Source organism: Heterodontus francisci, chromosome 5 (genome assembly GCF_036365525.1).
Source record: "Heterodontus francisci isolate sHetFra1 chromosome 5, sHetFra1.hap1, whole genome shotgun sequence".
Taxonomy (NCBI): domain Eukaryota; kingdom Metazoa; phylum Chordata; class Chondrichthyes; order Heterodontiformes; family Heterodontidae; genus Heterodontus; species Heterodontus francisci.
In genome coordinates, this window is record NC_090375.1 from 18,095,314 (window position 1) to 18,113,823 (window position 18,510).

At 42.1% G+C, this 18,510-nt stretch overlaps 1 protein-coding gene across 11 annotated transcripts in view; it reads left to right on the forward strand.

Annotated features, from left to right (window-relative positions):
- LOC137369760 (intermembrane lipid transfer protein VPS13B-like) overlaps positions 1 to 18,510 on the forward strand; it is a 1,379,747-nt gene that overhangs the window by 473,290 nt on the left and 887,947 nt on the right. For all 11 annotated transcript variants that reach the window (XM_068031175.1, XM_068031176.1, XM_068031169.1 and 8 more), the window contains one exon: positions 14,917 to 15,051. In XM_068031175.1, coding sequence (XP_067887276.1) covers positions 14,917 to 15,051 — 135 coding nt within the window. The remainder of the gene's footprint in view (positions 1 to 14,916; positions 15,052 to 18,510) is intronic.

An 18,510-nucleotide genomic window follows, 5' to 3' on the forward strand; every position in this document is an offset into this window, starting at 1 on the left:
CGAAAGCGTGGTGAGCAGAACTGGACGCAATACTCTAGTTGGGGTGTAACCAGAGCTTTATAAAGGTTCAGCATAATGTCCCTACTTTTGTGCTCAATATGCGTTCAAGTCCTCTGAAGAAGGAATTTTCCTCCACACAAGATCAGGGGGCAGGTTGTTCAACCTTGCCCGTCTAAGAGCGAAGTCCAAAGTACGGAAAGTCCTCATCAGGGAACTCCTCTTTGCTGACGATGCTGCTTTAACATCTCACACTGACGAGTGCCTGCAGAGTCTCATCGACAGGTTTGCGGCTGTCTGCAATGAATTTGGCCTAACCATCAGCCTCAAGAAAACGAACATCATGGGGCAGGACGTCAGAAATGCTCCATCCATCAATATTGGCGACCACGCTCTGGAAGTGGTTCAAGAGTTCACCTACCTAGGCTCAACTATCACCAGTAACCTGTCTCTAGATGCAGAAATCAACAAGCGCATGGGAAAGGCTTCCACTGCTATGTCCAGACTGGCCAAGAGAGTGTGGGAAAATGGCGCACTGACACGGAACACAAAAGTCCGAGTGTATCAGGCCTGTGTCCTCAGTACCTTGCTCTATGGCAGCGAGGCCTGAACAATGTATGCCAGCCAAGAGCGACGTCTCAATTCATTCCATCTTCGCTGCCTCCGGAAAATACTTGGCATCAGGTGGCAGGACCGTATCTCCAACACAGAAGTCCTCGAGGCGGTCAACATCCCCAGCTTGTACACACTACTGAGTCAGTGGCGCTTGAGATGGCTTGGCCATGTAAGCCACATGGAAGATGGCAGGATCCCCAAAGACACATTGTACAGTGAGCTCGCCACTGGTATCGGACCCACCGGCCGTCCATGTCTCCGCTTTAAAGACGTCTGCAAACGCGACATTAAATCCTGTGACATTGATCACAAGTCGTGGGAGTCAGTTGCCAGCGTTCGCCAAAGCTGGCGGGCAGCCATAAAGTCAGGGCTAAAATGTGGCGAGTCGAAGAGACTTAGTAGTTGGCAGGAAAAACGACAGAGGCGCAAGGGGAGAGCCAACTGTGCAACAGCCCCGACAAACAAATTTCTCTGCAGCACCTGTGGAAGAGCCTGTCACTCTAGAATTTGCCTTTATAGCCACTCCAGGCGCTGCTTCTCAAACCACTGACCACCTCCAGGCGCGTATCCATTGTCTCTCGAGATAAGGAGGCCCAAAAGAAACTTTGATTTATCAAGCCCAATATCTCATATGCTTTCCTAACCACTCTCTCAATATGTCCTTCCACCTTCAACGATCGATGCACATGCACCCCCAGCTCCCTCTGTCCCTGCACACTCTTTAGAACTGTGCCATTAAGTCTATATGGCCTTTCCCTATCCCTTTTGCCAATAAGCTTCACCTCACACTTGTCAGTATTAAATTCCATTCGGCATTTGTTTGCCCATTTTGCTAGCCTATATCCTGATGCAGTCGATTTGTATCTTCCTCACTGTTTGTTATTCCTCCATCGCATTCAAGGTGCAAAATTCAATGTTCAGCAATGTAATGAATCACTAATACATATAGGAATGTACTGAATTGTTGACGCTGAGAAAAAATGGCAGCAATACAATGAATTCAAATGTGCACCAAAATCTCAAAACAATAGGCGTGTAGTAAAAGCAAGTCTTGTTGTACCAGATTTAACAGCTTCAAACAAGTAATTGACAACAAGCAGTTACTGTGCCCCACCTCCTTTCAATCTTGGTTCCACCCCGTACTAGAGATCTTCGCTTTCACAAACCTTTTTTTAAAAGGCTGCATTTGCTGACAATGCAACCACTAGGTAGCGCATTACTGGCACATGCACATGCAACCTCATTGACTGAAATGTCACTGTCTGCGAAGTTCAGGCAGCTGCCAGTAATCACAGAATTGTTACAGTGCAGAAGGAGGCCATTCAGCCCATCCTATCTGCATCTGTTCTCCTAATGAGCATTTCACCTAGTGCCACTCCCCCGCCTTCTCTTGGTAATCCTGCATATTCTTCCTTTTCATATAACTGTCTATTTCCCTTTTTGAATGCTTCAATTGAACCTGCCTCCACTACATTCTCAGACAGTGCATTCCAGATCTTAACCACTCGCTGCGTGAAAAAGATTTTCCTCATATTGATTTTGCTTCTTTTACTAATTACTTTAAATCTGTGCCCTCTCGTTCTCGATAAAGATGATGCTGCTCAATTTGACATAAAGGAATTGAACCCAAATCTGCTCACCCCTCAATGGCTGCGGTCGCCTCCTCAATCCGCACCCAACAGTAATCAACTCTATCCCGCAATCACACCTCAATCGCTGCTTCCCTTCCCCTCCTTTCCACAATCGCCGCATTCAGTTTTTTGTTCCCTTCCGCGCCTGTGTGCTTGCTGCTCCGTCCCACCACTCGCTCCCTGCTTCACCGTCCAGAGAAGCGGCAGGGAGGGGGGGCAAGCGGGGCGCGAGTGGCAAGTGGCGTGGCAGGAAGCGAGCACCGAGCTGTTGGGAGTGGGATGGAGCGGCGAGCGACAGGCGTGGCAATGGGAAGCAGCAATTGAGGCAGTGATCGCGGGAGGGAGCGTGGAAGAGAAGCGGTGCTATTCGGTGGATGGAGGCGGCGATCGTGGACTTTGAGGGGGGAGGCAACACTTGGACGCCATTACGTGATGATGTCACCGCACACATGCACGGATTCATACTGGCAAGCTGGAAAATGTTTGGACGCAATGTTGATGTCGCCGATCGCTTTGCGCATGCTCTGCGTTGTCAGGAGACGCTCTGTTTTTAGAAAGGTACTGATTTAATTCAAATATGAAACTCACAAAGCTAAGGAAGCAAGAATAGCTGCGGGGAAGATTTTATTTTCGCTAAAGCTGACAAAATATATTCGTTACTAACTTACAAATCATGAAAATTTGTTAAGGATCAGATGAGCCATCATTGTTACCTTCACTTGGCTGATGGTTATGTTGTTTATTATCTTTATTTTTTGGTTTTCAGTGACAAACTGAGGAACAGCAAGTTCCTCAGCTTCCAGCTTTGTTTTGAAATATGTGCGAAAACAAAGATATTTTAATGAAAGCAGTTACCTTTTAAAACAGGCTATTATTTTCTTTTCAATTCAACTTAATCTGCAGCATAAAACGTTTCATACAAAATTAACTGAAGTTATTTCAATTTAAGCTGGAACTGTGGACATAATCATGCACATATTTTACCAATATCAGTGATAACCAAGACAACTAATCCATACTATATATGCTTAACATAAAGTTTTCTATTAGTCTTATTAGAATTCATAAAAAATAGAAACATAAGAAAACTTATGGCACAGAAGGAAGCCATTCAGCCCATCATGTCATGCCGTCCAAAAAGAATTATCCAACCATATCCCACTTTCCAGGTCTTGGTCCATAGCCTTGGAGGTTATGGCATTTCAAATGCATATCCAAATATTTTTAAATGGAAACTTGGCTTAAAAATGGTGAAGACTGGGTGCTTAATATTCAGGTCTTTTAGCTGTTGAGAAAAGATAGGGAAGAAAAAAGGGAGGTGGGGTGGCAATACTGATTAGGGAAAACATTATTGTGTTGGCAAGAGGGGATGTCCTTGAGGGGGCAAGGACAGAATCCATTTGGTTAGAGTTGAGAAGCAAAAAGGGGATGATCACACTACTGGGGGTATTCTGTAGGCCTCCAAATAGTGAGAGAGAGAGATAGAGGAACAAATCTGCAGGAAGATTGCACAGATGTGAAAGATTCATAGAGTTAGTGACTTTAATTACCCAAATATTGATTGGGATAGTATTAGAGTAAAGGGCATGGAGGGGAGGAATTTCTGATAGGTGTTCAGAAGAACTTCCTTGACCAGTATGTTCTTGGTCCAGCTAGGAAGGAGGCATTGCTAGATCTGGCGCTGGGGAATGATGGGCCAAGTGGACTACGTGTCTGTGGGGGAACACTTGAGTGAGAGTAATCATTGCATCTTAAGGTTTAGACTAGGAATGGAGAAGAACAAGGAGCAATCTAAAGTAGAACTTCTAAATTGGAAGAGGGTTAACTTCAATGGGATGAGAAGGGATCTGGCCAGGGTAAAATGGAACCAAAGACTGATGATAAAATCTGTAACGGAACAATGGGCAATCTTTCAGGAAGAGATGCTTCAGGTACAGGCTAGGTACGTTCCAAAAGGGATGAAATGTTGGGGGACTAGATCCAGGGCTCTTTGGATGACGAGGGAGATAGAGAATATGATGAAAAGAGGCTGTATGATGCATGCCAAATGAATTCAAGTGTGAACCAGGTCAAATATAGTAAGTTGAGAGGGAAGGGGAAGAGGAAAATAAGACTGGCAAAGAGAGAATATGAGAATAGAATGGCAGTCAACATAAAAGGGAACCCAAAAATCTTCTACCAACATATAAATAGTAAGCGGGTAGTAAGAGGTGGGGTGAAACTGATTAGGGACAGAGAAGGTGATCTATTGTGATGAGAGTGCTTCTATTTTTTTGTAAAATATGTTTCTAAGGACTTGTATTTGAATTATGGACATTGATTCATCTGGAAGCTTGAAGAAATGCTGGACTGTTCTGGGAAGATCCCAGTGACAGCCATCTATAAGCATTTGGGACACCAAACCAAAACAAAGGACATCTTTCCATATCTTTTTTTTTCTTCAAGAATGAGCAAGTATTCAGCCTAAGTGATTTTTTGTATTTTGTTTGTAGCAGAGCTCTAAAACCAAAATCCCTTTTTTTTTTCTGGTTAACCAGTATATGTGTGTGAGTGTGAGGAGCTAAGGTAAAAAGGGCAGTTTAATATTTCAGTTTGTGTTTTTATGCTTTACTTCATTGCTGGTTAAGACTTGTTTTATAATAAACTGATAGTTTTGTTGCTTATTCAAGAAACCCGGTTGTTGTGTTTTATTCTGGGAAAAATAGAGTATATAATGAACTGTATCGGTAAGTGGGAAAATTTAAATATATGTTGTGACCTGTGGAGAAATGGAACTCGAATAAATAGTGCACTCCTCCCTCCTCGGTCATAACAATATGCTTCGAGGTGCAAGGCAAGGCTAGAATACTTAATGAGTACTTTGTATCGGTATTTACGAAGGAATCGGATACTGGCAAAGGAAGAGATGATAGAGGTAATAGATGGAGTGACAATTGAGAGGCAGGAAGTACTGGGAAGGCTGGCTATGGATAAATCTCCTTATCCAGATCGCTTGCTTCCCAGGTTGCTAAAGGAAGTTGGGGTAGAGATAGCAGAAGGGCTTTGCATAATCTTCCAGTCTTCCCTAGATACAGAGGAGGTGCCAGAGGATTGGAGAGTGGCAAATGTGACACCCTTAGTCAAGAAATTGTGTGAGGACAGTCGTAGAAACTGCAGGCCAGTTAGTTTAGTGGTGGGTAAGGTTTTAGAAACAATAATCAGAGAAAAAAATTAACAGGCACTCGAAGAGGTTTGAGCTAATTAAGGATAATCAACTCAGATTTATGAAAGGCAGATCAGGCTTGAGTAATCTAATTGAATTTTTTAACCAAGTAACAGGAAATGTTATCGAAGGGGATGCAATGGATGTTGACTGTATAGATTTGAAGAAAGCGTTTGACCAAGTACCACATAAAGGGCCGGTTAACAAAATTGAGGCTCATGGAAGAGGAGGGTCAGTGTCAGCTTGGATAAAAAAAATTGGCTAAAGGGCAGAAAGCAGTGAGTTGTAGTAAATGGTTGGTTTGTTTTCAGATTGGAGGAAGGTAGACAGTGGTGTTCCCCAAGGGCCAGTACTTTTTTTGCTATATATGAATGACTTGGATCTTGGAATACCGAATACAATTTCAAAATTTTCTGTTGATACCTTGGATCATTCCCTCTGCTTTTAATAAACATTTTTGATTGATTTATTGGTGTTGTAAATGCATTTGCACTTGGTATAGCAGAAGCCACTGTGGAAGGTTGCTCATTGATTAGAATTATTTATTTCCTTTCCATCTCAGGCTGTAGTTATATTTTTAATTCATTCACAGGACGGCCTTGCCCATCCCTATTTGCATTTGAGAAGGCAGTGGTAAGCCTCCTTCTTGAATATCACTGAGTGGCTTGCTAGGGTAGTTAAGAGTCAACCACATTGCTGTGGGTCTGGAGTAATATTTGGGTCAAACCATGTAAGGATGTAAGATTTTCTTCCCTAAAGGATATTAGTGACCTGATGGTTTTACGACAATCTAGAAATGTTATAGTCAGCATTACTGATGCTAACTTTTTATTCCAAATTTATTAATTGAATTTAAAATTCCCAGCTTCTGTGGTGGGATTTGAACTTATGTCTCCAGATGATTAGTCCACAAGAACACAAGAAATAGGAGCAGGAGTAGACCATATGGCCCATCGAGCCTGCTCCGCCATTCAATACGATCATGGCTGATCTTAGGCTTCAACTCCACTTTCCCGCCTGCTCGCCATATCCCTTGATTTCCCCGAGAGACCAAAAATCTGTGTATCCCAGCCTTAAATGTATTCAACGATGGAGCATCCACAACCCTCTGAGGTAGAGAATTCTAAAGATTCACAACCCTTTGAGTGAAGTAATTTCTCCTCATTTATTGAACTGTATGTAGATTTACATGTATTGTACTTAGATTTCCAGAAGGCATTTGAGAAGGTGCCACATCAAAGGTTATTGCAGAAAATAAAAGCTCATGGTGTAGGGGGTAACATATTGGCATGGATAGAAGATTGGCTAGCTAACAGGAAACAGAGAGTAGGCATAAATGGGACATTTTCTGGTTGGTAAGATGTAGTGAGTGGTGTGCCACAGGGATCTGTGTTGGGGCCTCAACTTTTTACAATTAATATAAATGAATTAGATGAAGGGACCGAAGGTATGGTTGCTAAATTTACTGATGACACAAAAATAGGTAGGGAAGTAACTTGTGAAGAGGACATAAGGGGGCTACAAAGGGATATAGATAGGTTAAGTGAGTGGGCAAAGACCTGGCAAATGGAGTATAACTTGGGAAAGTGTGAAATTGTCCACTTTGGCAGGAAGAATAAACAAGAAGCGCATTATCTAAATGGTGAGAGATTGCAGAGCTCTGAGATGCAGAGGGATCTGGGTGTCCTAGTGCATGAATCACAAAAAGGTTAGTATGCATGTAATTAGGAAAGCTAATAGAATGTTATCGTTTATTGTGACGGGAATTGAATACAAAAGTAAGGAGGTTATGCTTCAGCATTAGTGAGACCACATCTGAAGTACTGTGTACAGTACTGGTCTCCTTATTTAAGGAAGGATGTAAATGCATTGGGGGCAGTACAGAGAAGGTTTACTAGACTAATACACGGAATGGGCGGGCTGTCTTATGAGGAAAGATTGGACAGACTAGGCTTGTATCTGCTGAAATTTAGAAGAGTAAGAGGCGACTTGATTGAAACGTACAAGATCCTGAGGGGTCTTGATAAGGTGGATGTGGAAAGGAAGTTTCTTATGGGAGAATCTAGAACTAGGGATCACTGTTTAAAAATAAGAGGTCGCCTATTTAAGACAGAGATGAGGAGAAATTTTTTCGCTGAGGGTCATGAGTCTTTGGAATTCTGTTCCTCTAAAGGCGGTGGAAGTCTTTGAATATTTTTAGGGCAGATATAGATAGATTATTGATAAGCAAGGGGGTGGAAGGTTATCGGGGGTAGGTGGAAATGTGGAGTAATCAGTTCAGCCATGAACTTATTGAATGGCGGAGCAGGCTCGAAGGGCCGATTGGCGTACTCCTGCTCCTAATTCGTATGTTCATATGTTCGTATCTCAGTCCTAAATGATCAGCCCCTTACCCTAAGACTGCGCCCTCGTGTTTTAGATTTCCCAACCAGCAGAAATAAGCTCTCTGTTTACCCTATCCAGCCCCTTCAGAATCTTCTAAGTTTCGATAAGATCACTTCTCATTCTTCTAAACTCCAAAGAATATAGGCCCAATTTACTCAGCTTGTCATCAGAGGACAACCCCCTCATCCCAGGGACCAATTTAGTGAACTGTCGCTGTACCATCTCCGATGCAAGTATATCCTTTCTTAAATGTGGAGACCAAAACTGCGCACAGCACTGCAGATGTGGCCTCACCAAAACCCTGCACAGTGATAGGAAGACGTTGTTATTCCTGTACTCAAATCACCTTGCAATAAAGGCAAAAAATGCCATTTGCCTTCCTAATTGCTGTACTTGCATGCTAACTTTCTGTGTTCCTTGTGCAGGCATACCGAAGTCTCTTTGAACATCAATACTTAAAAGTTTCACCCCTTTTAAAAAATATTCTGCTTTTCTATTTTTGCAAACTAAGTGAATAACTTCACACTTCCCATTATACTCCATCTGCCATCTTGTTGTCCACTCACTTAACCTGTCTATATCTCTTTGCAGCCTCTTTGTGTCCTCCACACAGCTTGCCTTTCCACCTACCTTTGTATCATCAGCAAACGTAGATACATTACTCTGTCTCTTATCTAAGTCATTCATATAGATTGTAAATAGCTGAGGCCCCAGCACTGATCCTTGTGGCACTCCATTACTCACTGCCTGCCAACTTGAAAATGCTCCATTTATGGTCACTCTTTGCTTCCTGTCTGTTAACCAATCCTCAATCCATGCGAACATATTACCCCCATTCCATTAGCCGTTATCTTGCCTATTAACCTTTGGGTGGCACCTTATCGAATGCCTTTTGGAAATCCAGGTATACTACATCTACTGGTTCCCCTTTATCTACCTTAGTAATTACATCTGCAAAAAACTCTAATAAATTTGTCCAGGCCTCTGGATTATCAGCCCACTAACATAACCATAATACTACCGTACCCCCCTCCCCCGCATGAAGATTTCTGTAGGTTTTCCTATTTGAATTTTAGTGCACTAGAAAGGGCAGGGCACTCTAGCCCTGTTGATATCAGCTGTCCCTTGGATCAGCTGCCATGCTGGACTTAGCGGTGCGAGGGTTCTGTAATTCTCTCTCCCTTTCCCTCCCTCTATCGCTATTTTTACCCTGATCTCAGATGTGAAGAGGGAAGAAAGCCCTTGTGCCAAACATTATCCCAGCTGCACCTGTTCCTCATATTATTAATTAGCTATTTCCTGCAGGCAAGATGTTCATTTTTCTGTCTCAAATACTCAAACAAATAATTCTTTTTGATCCTTTTTGGAAATCTAGAACTGTTATGGCTTACTGATCTTTCCAAAACCAGCTCGATAGCATCTTCTGGTTGCTCTGGGAACCATTCTTATCACTACAATACCTCAAGTCCTATTTTATACTTTTTTTCCAGGCTGATTTTGTCTCAGTTGTTTGGTTGTTATGCATCGTTAGTGTTGCAGTGTTACAGTCTGTAGCCTTCTTCAATTTTTTTTCTCCCCCTTGAATCCTGCAGCGGTTGCCTCCAGTGAAACAATGGGAAGAGCAATGCCATTGTTTCCAACCCTCACCAGAAACTCCATATCCTTGGCACCTCCTTTCACTACCAACATCTCAAGCCAACCTAGACTTTTTGCACTATCGTCATCCTATTGAAACCATTGCTGAGTTTCCATTGCATTGCAAAGGCCAGCTACTTCCTCCTGATGACAATTCCCACCTCTGTCCCTATTCAGGCAAATCAGCTGCTGAAACCCTCATCGTTGCCTTTGTCATGTTTAGCCTAGATTATTCCAATGCTCTCATGACTGTCTTCTCCATCTTCCATTCTTCATGAACTTCAGCTCATCCCAAGCTCTGCTGCCTCTATTTTATCCCGTACCTAGTCCTGATCACCTACCACTGCTGTTCTCGCTGATCCTCATTGGTTCTGTCTGTCCCCCCACCAGCTGAAACTGAGCATTCTCATCCTTGTGTTTAAGTCCCTTTTTGACCTATCTCTGTAACCTTGTCTGATACTACATTCAGGCCCACTCTCTGAATTCTTCATCCCTCCAACTTTGGCCCTTGTGCATCCCCATTTGTTTGCCCTACTATTTGTGGCCATACCTTCAGTTGCTTGGTCCACGCTCTGGAGTTCCCTCCCTAAACATCTCCACCTCTCCACCTTCCTCTTGTTCTTTAAGATCTTCTTTAAAACCTACCTCGATGACAAAACTTTGTTCAAACCTCCTGGTGTGTCCTCCTTTCGCTTGGCATCCATTTTTGTCTGATTACCCCTCTGTGAAGAGTATTGGGATTTTTTTCTGTGTTAAAGGCACCGTAAAATGGAAGTTGTAGTTATAGTTGTAATTGTTATAGAATTGAAATATTCCAAAAATGTTGTTTTAATCTTTAAATTTCTATTGCCTAATGTGAGACATTATGATGATGAGTGGAATCTCATTTGCGAATAAGCCAACAGGATCTTTCAGACCATTTTACAGAAATGTAAATAAGCAGTGAAAAATGTTCAGGAACATTGACCCACTTGTCTAAAACATGTCTGATTGAGGGAAAAAACATGGGCAGATATTACAAAATAGCTTCAACTTTTGAGGTGGTGGACTGTAGGTCAGTTAAAAATTGAATTGAAATAAAAAGAAAATAGATGGAATGTTTGCAGTGGTTTTTGCTCACATATGTTTTACAGAGCTCATGAAATAAAAATCAAACTAAAGGTGAGATCATCATTTTCTACAATTTTTTTTCCATTTATCTTGCCACATCAGGCAGACATTGCATTTGGAGACAGTGTATTTAGAAGCTTATTGTCTAAAATGAAAGTAGCTGATGGTAAAATCATACTTTTACAGTGCATGTATGTCTGATGTATATAGCACAAGTGAGGCAAACTCTGTGGATTGTATCAGTTATTTACATTAAAAAAGTGCGACTGATTATTTGGGGCAGGAGCATTTTTAGGCTTTAAGTATTAATATTCTGTCTTGTGAATATAGTTAACCTATTTTTTATGAAAAGTTCTTATTCTCTGCTAGAGTTTTCATTGTAAATATTTCTGCATCTGTTTGCTAATTACGACTGTGCAATATTTTTTATAATCATTGAGGAAAAATTCGCTTTTTAATTATTGATTCTGCAGACTGTCCCACTGCTCTTTTATTTATACCTGAAAAACTGGTGCAACACATACCAGTTCCTACCCTAGTGAAGTGTAGGGGAACACAGGGCTTAGTGAGAGAGAGGAACTGAAATAAATCAGTATTAGTAGAGAAATGGCGTTGGGGAAATTGATGGGATTGAAGGCCGATAAATCACCAGGGCCTGATGGTATGCATCCCAGAATACTTAAGGAAGTGGCCCCAGAAATAGTGGATGCATTGGTGGTCATCTTCCAAGATTCCTATAGCCTCTGGAACAGTTCCTACAGATTGGAGGGTAGCTAATGTAACCCCACTATTTAAAAAGGGAGGTAGAAAGAAAACAGGGAATTATAGACCAGTCAGCCTGACGTTGGTAGTGGGGAAAATTCTAGAGTCCATTATCAAAGATTTTATAGCAGAGCACTTAGAGAACAGTACAAAAACAAACAAAAACAAAAACAAGAAGAAGGGTCACTGACCCGAAACCGTTAACTCTGCTTCTCTTTCCACAGATGCTGCCAGACCTGCTGAGTGAATCCAGCATTTCTTGTTTTTGTTTCAGATTTCCAGCATCCGCAGTATTTTGCTTTTACTTAGAGAACAGTGGTAGAATCGGGCAGAGTCAGCATGGAATTATGAAAGGGGAATCATGCTTGACAAATCTACTAGAATTCTTCGAGGATGTAACCAGTAGAGTTGATGAGGGGGAGCCAGTGGATGTCATTTATTTGGACTTTCAGAAGGCTTTCGACAAAGTCCCACATAAGATCATAGCTGATCCGTGGCCAAACTCCATATACCTGCCTCTGGCCCATATCCCTTAATATCTTTGCTTAACAAAAATCTATCTCAGATTTAAAATTAACTACTGTTCTAGCTTCAACTGCTGTTTGTGGGAGAGAGTTCCAAACCTCTACCACCCTTTGCATGAAGAAGTGCTTCCTAACATCTCTCCTGAACGGTCTGGTCCTAATTTTTAGACTATGCCCCCTAGTTTTAGAATCTCCAACCTGCGGAAATAGCTTGTCTTTATCTAGCCTGTCTTTTCTGGTTAATATCTTGAAGACTTCGATCCGATCACCCCTTAACCTTCTAAATTCTAGCGAAAACAGGCCTATTTTGTATAATTTCTCCTTGTAACTTAACCCCTGTAGTCCAGGTATTATTCTTGTAAACCTACGTTGCACACCCTCCAAGGCCATTATATCCTTCCTAAGCTGTGGTGCCCAGAACTTCTCACTTGCGATGGATAGAAAATTGGTTGGCGGGCAGGAAACAAAGAGTAGGGATAAATGGGTCTTTTTCCGAATGGCAGGCAGTGACTAGTGGGGTACTGCAGAGATCGGTGCTCGGACCCCAGCTATTCACAATATACATTAATGATTTAGATGAGGGAAATAAATGTAATATCTCCAAATTTGCAGATGACACAAAACTGGTTGGGAGGGTGAGTTGTGAGGAGGATGCAGAGAGGCTTCAAGGTGATTTGGACAAGTTGAGTGAGTGGGCTAATGCATGGCAGATGCAGTATAATGTGGATAAATGTGAGGTTATCCACTTTGGTGGCAAAAACAGGAAGGCAGATTATTATCTGAACGGCTATAAACTTTGAGAGGGGAATATGCAGCGAGACCTGGGTATTCTCGTACACCAATCGCTGAAGGTAAACATGCAGGTCCAACAGGCAGTAAAAAAGGCAAATGGTATGTTGGCCTTCATAGCGAGAGGATTCGAGTACAGGAGCAGGGATGTCTTGCTGCAATTATACAGGGTCTTGGTGAGGCCACACCTGGAATATTGTGTGCAATTTTGGTCTCCTTATCTGAGGAAGGATGTTCTTGCTACAGAGGGAGTGCAGCGAAGATTTACCAGACTGATTCCTGGGATGGCAGGACTGAAGTATGAGGAGAGATTGAGTCGGTTAGGATTATATTTGCTGGAGTTCAGAAGAGTGAGGGGGCATCTCAAAGAAACCTATTAAATTCTAACCGGAATTGACAGTATAGATGCAGGAAGGATGTTCCCGATGGTGGGGGAGTCCAGAACCAGGGGTCATAGTCTAAAGATACGGGGTAAACCTTTCAGGACTGAGATGAGGAGAAATTCCTTCACCCAGAGAGTGGTGAGCCTGTGGAATTCGCTACCACGGAGAGCAGTTGAGGCCTAAACATTGTATGTTTTCAAGAAGGAGTTAGATAAAGCCCTTGGGTCTAAAGGGATCAAAGGGTATGGGGCGAAAGTGGGAACAGGCTACTGAGTTGGATGATCAGCCATGATCGTAATGAATGGCGGAGCAGGCTCGAAGGGCCGAATGGCCTACTCCTGCTCCTATTTTCTATGTTTCTATGAAGAGACATTTTCATTACTAGTTTTTCTATCCGTATGTTTTTTTAAAAAAAGAGAACTAGTCTAAACCTCATAGCTGTATATAATCAGTAGCCAGGTAAGGCAAAGGGTAAATGAATAAAGTAAATGGTTAACAAAGTAACCATATGTACAGATACATTAAGTGCTTTATTAACTAAGTAAGCTTGTTGAATTTAGGAGGAAGTTTGTGGTCACTGTAAAAAAAAAAACTGCAACTCAAGACCTCTCAAGGCTGCAACTATGTGGACTTCAGACTGCACTTTCCAGAAGCACAGATTTAAATTTACAATTGCTTTACTGAGATTAGATATGGCCCTCAAAAAATGTAAACACTCTTTAATATCTTTATTAAATTTTTTTCTTTAAGAGTCTGTTGCAGTTCTGAGGACAAAAGTTGTTGTTCATTGTATTTTGCAATATTGGTAGAGCAATACTGAATACTGAAATAAGGATAATGGTAACTTGCTAAAAAAAAAAAATGTCAAGTATAAATTCGGTAGAAGCTACTTCAATGTGGGCCTTCATCCTTAAACCAATTACCATTGCTCCGTACTATATATTACAAACCAATGCAAAAGACCCTTTGTGTCTTTCAAGTCATTATCATATATCCACTCAAATATATTGAGCAGTGGTAGCTCAGTACAGACACCGTACTGTTGTGAATTGTTACGGGTTTGTTAAGACTGTATAGGTAAGTGAGGTTTGTAGCAGAGTTCACTAGTTTGGATTGATGGTATGCTTGTTTTCTGACAGTTAGGGTGCACCTACTTCTAGCCAGGCGGAACCCTGTTTATATTGCCTGGCTCCTGCCTAGCTGGAACACTGATGTCTCGTTGAGGAAAGTTCTGTGCAGGTTTGGATACATGTACGCACAAGCTCTTTTCCAACAGTTAGAAGTTGAGTGTTTAGTGGGTAGAAGCAACTGCATTAAACATTTAACTTGACCCAAGGTCATTTCAAGAAGTGCAGTGGCCCACTGGAGCACTTTGTAAACCAGGCGTGACCACCACACTGTGTCAAAGCAAAATAGTGCGAGACTGCAGCTTCCAGAATCGGGTTGCACTGCACCTTGAGCACAAATTTGCACTGCCAAGTGGCAGAGCGAAAGGATGGTGCAGGGTAAATGCACCCGAAGCTACTGCTGGATTTTATTGCCATGTAACCTGGGATTAAACATTTGTCGTTATCTTTAACCATCATTCATAATTTGACAGTTTATTTTGTTTGCGAGTCTGTATATAATGTTGCAGTTTTGAAGATAAAAACAGTTGCTTGATGTATTTTCCAAAATGATCATAAGTGGGTCGTATTGGTACATATTTTTCTCTCTTTATCTGCACTTTGTGTTCTGTATAAAGCTTCCCAATACATCTTTGTACCAAATTGTTGTCTGTAGAAAATTAAATATCTTAAGTGTTGAGAAATAACTCCTCTATTTTAAAAGTTCTGATTATTTAAATACTGCAGACTACTTTATTTGCAATTTTCTTTTATTAGGTGTGAAATCCCAGAATCCATTGCCAACTCTGGAGGGTTCTATCCAAAATGTTGAGTTGAAGTACTGTAGCACATCATTGGTAAAATGTGTTTCGGGGACCATGGGATCAATAAAAACTTGTGCCAAAGCCCCAGGTATGTGCAGCTGGAACGTGTAAAAGTTTATTGCCTGTACAGGAGAATTGGCCTAACTCTTTATAAGGGAAGTCACTGAAATTAGAGTTTACTTTGTCTGCCATGAATCAGCTTTTTTCCCCAAAGATTTGTTGTTTTCTCAGTGGAATACCTTATTGTGTTTACAGTTCTCTACCTGTCGTGTACAATGATTAAGCAGCGTAACTATTGATTTTTTTTACTGTCTGAGTCAAAATGTTTTTGATATTTGTTTGTATTCTCTAAACTTCACTCTAAAGAATTGCTGTATAAACTTTTAAGCATTGGCATCTGTGTAAGCCTGATTTAAGGTAAGTATTTGTGGTATGCCCCACATTGTCTAAAGCCAGAACATTCAGTTACGTGCTTGCAATAGAAAACAGATAATTCAGAATGGCACTGGACAACATGCTTTCAGAATTCTGTGTTAAATAATTAAAATGAACATGGCATTTAATAGAATGAGTCTATTAACCAATCATCCATATAAGCACAATTTAGTGAAAATCAGATTTAGCCCCTCATTGCATACACCCACAGAACATTTCAGTAATCTAGGTTTGAATCATGCTAATGTGATCCAAAAAAGTAATATGTTTATTTAAGTTTCCGTTCGAGATACGATGATCGTTGGAAATGAATGATGTTTACTTTTAAAACTGAGCATTATTGTAATCATTCATCAAAAATTGTTTTTGTCCCAATAGAGTAGATTAGAATGACCACTGTCTTCACATTAAAAAAAAATAAAAAGGGGACCAGGATGGTACAGTGAATTACCACGCTGTCCTGTCTGGCCTTGGATAGCTAAGGGGGTATTTTACCAGGCCCTTGGAGGCCTGCGGCAAGAAAAATTAGAAAAGCTGCATTGTGCTGGTTTGCCAATGTGTTACTGCTTCTGAAATAAAAACAAGAAATGCTGGAACCACCCAGCAGGTCTGGCAGCACCCGTGAAAAGAGAAGCAGAGCCAACGCCCCGGGTCAGTGACCCTTCATCGGAACCCTTCATCGGGGCGTTGGCTCTGCTTCTCTTTTCACGGATGCTGCCGGACCTGCTGGGTGGTTCCAGCATTCCTTGTTTTTATTTCAGATTTCCAGCATCCGCAGTATTTTGCTTTTATTTTAGTGTTACTGCTTCTGGCCGTTTTTCCCAGGGGCAGGCTCAATGCGATGTTGAGAACCCGCCGGTCAGTGGTGGGAAGTCAATTAGGTTGTTTAGAAAGCAATTAACAGCAATTTTTTCATGACAATGGAATTTTACCAGCGGCGCATGGGACTCCTGCTGTGTCTGTAGCTCATCAACTCACAGGAGGTGAGTACACAGCAGGAGGTCAGTGTGCCATGAAAATAAAATGCAATCTACCCATTAAAGGTGCAAATTGGAAAGCCTGAGGTCATCTGGAGGCAGAGGCTTGCAATTTCATTATTGTCTCCTGCTGATTGAAGTAAATAATAGTGCTGGTGCCAAGGAGGATGGCGCCCTGCCTCGTGCCATTCATTTCAGCAGCACTCTCACCGCATACACAGCGAAGACTGCAAGCCGCCCTTGCAGTTGCACATGCTGAATCACCTTCCTGCCTCCTCAACCCGCTAATTGGATGGTGATCCTAGAGGGGCCCACTTAATTTTACGTCTCTCAGAATCAAAAAATAGTTGCAGCACAGAAGGAGGCCATTCGGCCCATCATGTCTGTGCTGGCTGTCCGAAAGAGCAGTGTACCTAGTGCCACTGCGTGGCCTTCTTCCCAAAGCCCTGTGCATGCTTCCTTTTCAGATAACAATCCAATTCCCTCTGGCAACCTTGCTGCTGCAGCGATCGAGCTGACAACCCGAAAATGGGCCCGTTGTCCAGAAAAATCCGAAGGTGGCCAAATTCAGCCACAGTTTCAAATGATGGGATTCAAATCTTCTCTGTGTGCTGTCTGTGATGCGTCCTCACTGAAATAGTTTCAACAGTCTTCACTCAGTGACCGTGAGCTCACGTTACAGAACTGCCTCATTTTTTTTTACTAAATTAGCAGTGCTTCTGTGTGAGATTGCTAGGATGGATGATTTCATAAATAGAAAAGGTTTAATTGTCTAACTAAGTGTGCTGTTTTGAAGTTTGGGCAGCTTGAAGAAATGAAGTGGAGGTTCGACCTCTGTCTGCCCTTCAAATAACAGCTTTGCTTTTCCTTTGAGATTGGCTTCTCTAATCGAAATTTAAGTTGATTCCTTATTGGAGAAGCCAACCTGCTCTTCACACAGACATCGCCTTTACCAAGCTCCCTTTGTGCTGTTCATGGCAAATGTCAAAGATAACTGATTTGGACTTGCAATGGATTATGGGGTGACTTTTAGTCAGCTGAAAATAGCTCTTTTCCAGTTCAGTTACACTGCTTGAATGGGCTTGCAAGTGGGAGGTAACAAAAGCAAGAAAGAGTTTGCATTTGTACAGTATCTCAATGGCCTAGGATGTCCCAAAGTGCACAGTAAGATCCCACAAGTAGTAATGAGATAAACTTCCAGATCATCGGAACAGGAGGAAGCCATTTAGCCCATTCAAGCCTGTTCTGGCATTCAGTGAGATCATGGCTGATCTGTGACCTAACTTCTTCTGTTTTTGGTGATTTTGGTTTTGAGATAAATCATGGCCAGGAAACAGATAAACTCCCATATTCAGATGAAGACTTTGTTGAACGTTTCATGCAAAAGGCAAGGCCGACAACAACACAGCGCTCCTTTAGTAAGCACTGATGTGCCAGCCTTGATTATGTGCTCAAATGCCTGGGGTGTTGCTTCAATCCATGACTTTGTGACTCAGAGGTGAGAATGGTAACATTGATCCAAGGTTGAAGCTTGGTATATGTTGTGGAACATCAAAAGACACTCGACATGGCGACAGCTGAGGGTGCAAACAAGCAAAGGTTTATTCAATACAAGTGTGCATACTTGTAGGTTGTTGGATGTTAAGACCTCTTCTGACACATAGAATGGCCATGCATTCTCCGGCAACGACCCTGGTGCCATCCATGCAATGTCGTCCGTTCTCATGTTTTCCCACGGCCCCAGTGAAAGTTATAGTACCTGTGGTGCAACCCATACGTATCTGCACCCCCTTGGTTGTGTTCAGATACCCTTGTCTACACAGCACATGTATATCAGTCGCGGAGAACCGTCCATGTCTGTGTTGGCGCACTTAACGTCTGGGTGTCCGTGGAGTATTCCGTGGGTTATTAATATCCTCAAGGCAATCGTCCTGTGATGGCAAGCACGTGCGAATTTCCCGGACGTCACCGGTTAGTCCTTATTAGTTCCTTATACCTTTTAAGTTGCGTCCAATGTTTCCACCTCCCTTTACCTCTCATACCTATGTAAGCGCAAGTATCACTGGTGAGGAGGACCTCATTTGGTCCCTGCCATCTCTGTGCTAGTCTGGGTTTAGCTGGTAATACCCTGACCA